Source organism: Apaloderma vittatum, unplaced genomic scaffold (genome assembly GCF_000703405.1).
Source record: "Apaloderma vittatum isolate BGI_N311 unplaced genomic scaffold, ASM70340v1 scaffold12999, whole genome shotgun sequence".
Lineage (NCBI taxonomy): Eukaryota > Metazoa > Chordata > Aves > Trogoniformes > Trogonidae > Apaloderma > Apaloderma vittatum.
This window is the reverse complement of record NW_009734706.1, coordinates 8345-14305: the sequence shown is the minus strand read 5'-3', so window position 1 is coordinate 14305 and position 5961 is coordinate 8345. Positions and strand designations below refer to the sequence as shown.

Below are 5961 nucleotides of genomic sequence, written 5' to 3'. Positions count from 1 at the left end.
GGTAGAGCAAACAATATTGCATAAATGACTGCAGTGAAGTCAGAGGGAACATCACTGCAGGCTGAGTCTCCCTCCCTGCAGCTTGGGGGGTGAGAAAAGCCACACGATCTGCACAGGAACCAGAGGGCTCCAACGATGTGTAGCATCATATGTTGGGCTTAATAGCCTGAGTAACTTAGATAAAGTTGTCAGTGTAAGTAACAGCCTGGATGCAGTATATTGCAGACCTTTGTTAAAAAATTCAGAGGCCCTTGGAGTAAAGCCAGCACTTCCCTTCTTGGCTTAGTCAGCGATGAGGAAAAGGAGTGGCTGAGCCAGAAGGGCAATCTTTGCGCTTCCAATGTAAACTCATTGTAAAGCTCAGTTTATCTGCGAGGGCTAGAACTGTACAGAGAAGCTCGTGGCTGTTTTTAAAACCATGCTCTAACGTTTGCTGCCTTCACATGTGCTGTGTTCTACAACATTATGGCATGGAGAGACTGCACTCACCTTGGTCTTACTGCCTCGATGCCGACTCAGTGACTGGCTTCTGCACTCCGAAGGCCGTGATAAAGATGTTCACAACTACTATAATGAATACTAGTCCGGTGGTAAGGTTGTTGAGGAAATCCAGCTTTCCATGTTTTGCAGGATTGTTAAGGTCGTATTTTACTTCAAAGAGAAAGGGAGAAAAGCTTTAATTATATGCATTTTTCAAAATCCAGAATAAAAGTCTTCACTACTCATGTGGTTCAAGAGTTTCTCTTACACTGAGCTATTTGCATCAGTCATACTTAAAAGGGAAGTAAGGTTCTGCAGTGTCAGGAAAAGTGCTAAGGAGGAGATCTTTAACCACAAGGAGCCTATTAACTTCCAGTAATTAGCATCTAATCTCTGTGGCTGCACATGGGCAGTAATGGACTCACAAACATCACTAGCAGCCTTCTGAACTCTTCAACCTTTTGAAGTCTAATTTCGTTGCTGACTTTAAGCGTGTAAAAATCATTTCAGTCTTGAATGTGTGAAGCTTGAAGCCCTGGCAGGATGGAATATCGTTACATTTCCTACAGTGAAAATGCTACAGGTTCTCACAGACAGCCCAATCTCTTTAAGTGATTTTTATTTTTTTTCCTCCTGGTGCCCCTCCTCAACTGTACTCCCTCCTTTTGCACTGATTCAGCTTTTGGGAAGCAAAGGGCATCGTATCTGTTAAACAGAGGAACTTTCAAAACAGTGGAGCTGCAGGTTATTTTACAGGGAGGGTCAGCTGTGTAAACATTTTCTTTTGTTTCTTGCAGTTCTTTGGATAAGCTGCTAATGAGAGTGAGGGAGGAACACACAAGGGAGATAGTATTAATTTGGTTGAAGTTTTGATTCCTGGCCTTGTGAAAACACATGCAAGAGTTACACTGGACTGATAACAGACGTGATGATGGAGTAGAGCTTGTGCCATACAGTGAGAAGGCTCGAGGCACCTGCCTGGCATCATGCAGAAACCCAAGGCTTTCCTCTGCCTCTGCAGTAAAGGCTCTGCAACCCTGCCCCTCTGCTCCATGTCTTTGGTGCTGGTGGAATGAGCACTGATGAATTCTGCAGCAGGTCTAGAGAACACTTTTGGTCTGTCAAGACGCCTGGTTCTTAAATGCACAGATCGCTGGAGCGTGTGTGCACGTACAGGTCGTGTGAGAGCAAGTTTATATCTGACCAGCTTTTATGGCAACAAAAACCTGAGCTCCTCCTGCTAGGTATATCCCTAGATGTGCAGCTTATGACCTTACTGCATGAGATAAGGTTTGTTATTTGCTGTAACCATAGAATTTAACCACAGAACCAAGACTCTCTTGCTTACTGAAGCTGTTAAGCAGAGGCGGTGGCAAACACACTCGTGATGCTGAAGTACTGAAAGCCAGGTTCACTCGGTGTCCCTAATTAGGAAGTCTAATGCTGTTTGGGTTTCAAGGAATTCTGGGCACCTGTTCAAGTCCTGTTTGCTAAAGCGGCACAGTCAAACATCACAGGCCAGTCAAAGCACTGAAGAACAGTGTGGGGGGAACTATCTGAAAAGCTGACACTACTGCTCACCTGTGTAGGCATGCAGTAATTTAAGCTCAGCAGTACTTCACCCTGAAAATTATTTTATACATGTCTGCAAAGCATCTGGAGCTACGTGGGTGCTTACATCCCAACAGTACCTGGAAGGACTCTAGTATTGGCATGCGAATTAAGCGGAATAATTAATCCTGAAGTATGGAATAAAAGCATTTCAGATGGCTTGTTGAAAAAAACCAACGAAATAGTGTCCTAATGTGATTTGAGCACTTTCAGAGCTGTCCCTTTGCCCAAATCGGGGTCAGAGAAGACCAGTATCGTGTGTTAGTTTGGGCAGTGCTCTAAATTTTGAAGTAGAATTGCAGTAATTCTGTCTTTGTGATTACAGTGCTTAAGATGAGGGTGTTTCTGAAAATGTTCTCAAGAACAGTTATTCTTTAAGTATTTTATTATAGTGGGATTAGATTACTATGATTTCATGCCACTTAAACTATTTCGAGACATTCTTTGCTTCTCCTCCAAAAAGTTGAGATTACCAAATTTGCTTTCAAACACAAGTTTGTTGAACGTTTTTCAAAACATTTTTGTGAAAAGGCTATATTAAAGGAGGAAAAGCTTTTAATCCATGGTGGAGAACTGTGAGAACTGTTAGCTCCTGGGAGAAAAACTCTATCTTGAGGAAAGCAACTGGATGACTGCACAGATTTTTGTGAGAGGCAGAATTTTGTGGCTAGTCAGAAAGGCAAACTGCTTCTGCAGGCCAAAACTCCCAAGCACACATAGTGAAAGGCAAGTTCTTCCTATAATGGACCTTCTCATCGGGTTTCCTGTCTTGAGCACTTTTGCCCTCAGCCCAACATCGGAGCTGGGACTGCCGGGTGCTCTCTTTGCTCTCAGCAGGACAAAGATCAAAATGACAGAGCTGGAAGCTGCTCTGGCGATGCCTGGCAGGAGCAAGCCTTAAAAAGCAGTGCCTGAGCACATACTGAGAAATTACTGCCCAGCAAAACCCAGGGAACTTGTTTACAGCCTCAAAGTTGGCTTAACTGAAACAACACCAGGGAGATGCCTTCAAGACACATAAAAGAGTTTTTTCTGTTTGTGCGGTGGTGTTTTGTTTTTTTTTTTTCCATGACACTCTTCCCACATTCCCAAGTATCACCAGGTTGCTTATTCCAGTCCCTTTCTGGAATCTCCTCTGAGCAAGGACCTGGATTTTGCGCTTGTACCAACTCTACCAAACGCAGAGACAGATGTGCTCTGTCTCCTTCACATGAAGGAAAAAAGCTGCATCAGCAGCATATCAGTGTTACAAGCCTTACGCATCCTGGTTTCCTGGGAACTTCCTCCTTGAACTGAAAGCTTTTTCAGTTGTGCTTTTAAAAGCTGTGATGTTGAAAGACTAACAAAGGTCCTTAAGGTGGCACCTGTGACTCAGTACATGCCCTGTGTGAACTCTGCCTGTCATCCTCAAGGCTTTTCACTTATGGTAGATTGAAGATCTAATTTCAAGGGAAAGGCTTGAAGAAAGTTAAAGAATAAAACAATCATGTGCCGCTAGCAAAAGAAGTGAGCCATAGCTGTTTCCTCCAATTAAAGGCAATTATTTCAGTGAATGATGCTGCTGGTACACAAATGTTTTCTCTGATTTCCACAGGTATCGTTGATCAACTCTCCAAAGTTACAGTGTAGGGTTTTGCGTGCTGCAGGTTTTCAGCAACTTTGGCAAGTGCCACTAAATTAATTTTGCCTTGCAAAAGTATGGGGGAAAATATCACAGTAGGTTAAGACATCCAAGAGAAGTCCTGAAGATTTGTTTAAGGTAAAAATGGAAAACTTGGGACTTCCAGAAGAGTGCTGTCTCTTCCCTCTCTGTAGAGCTTGATTTGGGCTTTTTTTGGTAATTCCTACTCACTTAGTGATGACGTTGTTTTAGAAATGAGCCTGGTTCCATAGCTGCTTAGATTAATATTCTGCCTTAGAGAATATGTCAGAAGGCATAGGATATATGTGTGCCACTAATCCAGCACTGAGAATTTAGAATACTTATTTCTTAGTGATAAATACTTGTTCGTGTGCCTCACAGTACTGTACTTGCTAATACTTGAGTAGTGGAACCTCTTTTTGAGAACAGCAAAGATGCTGTCTTCAGCTGCTAGGAATCTGAAGGTCCATAATTCATCAAATAAGACAGAAAGGGGAGGGGGAGAAGGTGGGGAGCAGGAGGCTAATTCTTCAGCTGCCTCATTAACTGTGTCCTAAGCACACACTGACACTGCTCCTCTTTGACCTAATTCTCTTGAAATAATTTCTAGCACCTGTTAAAGGTACGGAATCACCTTTCTCCGATAGAAAGGAGAAAAGGTTTCCCTAGAGACAACCTGTTTGCAGTCCCACGATGCTACTTGATCTGTGTTTTCCTGTTACGCATTACTTCAAAGGTGTTTTGACTGAAGCTATAGTACCTGGATAATGACTAAACATGTTCTTATGGTGAAGTCTTGCTCCAAGTAGCCTATTCTTTCTAATTTCAATTTAACACAGGTTTGAAAGTTAATGAGTACATTTCTACCATTCCTCATCTCGAGATTGAAGGATGCTTTGAACAATTTTGTAAATTTAACATTAAGGGGGGTTTTTGGTTTTCTTCCTTATGGTCAAGCTTTTGCTATCAAACCTTTGATTTGACCGTAGGAACACAAACAAACTGAATACCAACACGAAGGTGGACATTCCAGCTTTCACTGCTGTTTCGTAGTTCTATGCTCACAATATATTCTTATAATATTACTTACGAAAGCTATATGTTTCCGTTATAAGGTTAAGTAACAGAACTTGCCAGAAACAGTATTATGAAACCGGCCAGGCTACATAATCCTATCTGGGCTATTAATGTCTCTTTTACAGTATTTCACCATTTTCCTTCCTCCTTGGGCCTTCTGAAAAGAAAAGATATTCATACTCTGGGCAAATGAACATGAGGAAGTTTATCAAAACTGAAGATTCCACAAAAAGCTGCCCTTGCTCCTTTAGTTGCAATAATTTTATGGTCTTATGAGAAATCTTGAATTCTGAGGTCAAGTTTTTCAAATGCAACCTTTTAAAAATAAACGAGGATTCTATATACCATCTTAGATACTATCCCAAAGGTTGCACCCTGTAGGAAAAACATGTCAGTGGTTCTTGCTGTTGCTACGTACCAAGGAATATCAGGAGCACTCCCACCATAACTTGCAGCGTGAGCGACACGCTGATAAGAACGATAAGCGGGACGTAGAAGGAAAAAGAAGGTCCTTGTTCCATCACGGCTTTCAGCTGGGACGCGTTGGCCATCAGCAGGGCGATGTCCAACATGCTCTCCGCGGCGCTCTTCTTATTGGCGTAGTGGTTGATGTTCATCGGGCCGTTTCTTTGAAACCACTGTGATGTTCTGTGCTAAAATTCAGAGGGAGGAAACAGATTATTTGTGTCTCTTCTAGCTGATGGAGCAAGTAGGAGATCCCTTGGCCCATCAACCAATTTCTGAAGTCACACCGATGGAGTAATGGTGGTACCGAGCCTGTCGGTGCGTCTTTTTTTACAGTTACCACCACCCTCCATCTGACAAGAAAGCAATGTCTGTGCTGCACTTTGGCAGATACAATTTCTTCCAGCCTGTAGGATCAGTTGAAACAGTGTGTTCCTACTCTGGGAAAAGGAATGATTGAAAAAGCCAAGAAGTTTGCACAGGGAAAAGTTGGGAGGGGAAAACGCACTGTAAAACAATCAAGCGAACAACAGATTGTTGTGATTACTCTACTCCTCAGAGGCATACTTTAAAAATCCAATTATTTATTAAATTCACCCTCTGTCATCGCACAACTATAGAGCTCCCTAACTGACTCTTACTTTGAGGATTTATGTAGAAGCTGGCCTCTGCAGGAGCTTTGACTA

General features: G+C 42.5%; 1 protein-coding gene across 1 annotated transcript; it reads right to left on the bottom strand.

The window, feature by feature from the left end:
• Positions 1–496: 496 nt before the first annotated feature.
• NINJ1 (ninjurin 1) lies at positions 497–5463 on the bottom strand (the record flags this gene model as incomplete). Its single annotated transcript, XM_009876377.1, has 2 exons — positions 497–651; positions 5229–5463. Coding segments are annotated over 2 exons (390 nt in total), but the record flags the coding sequence as incomplete, so codon positions are not given.
• Positions 5464–5961: the final 498 nt, after the last annotated feature.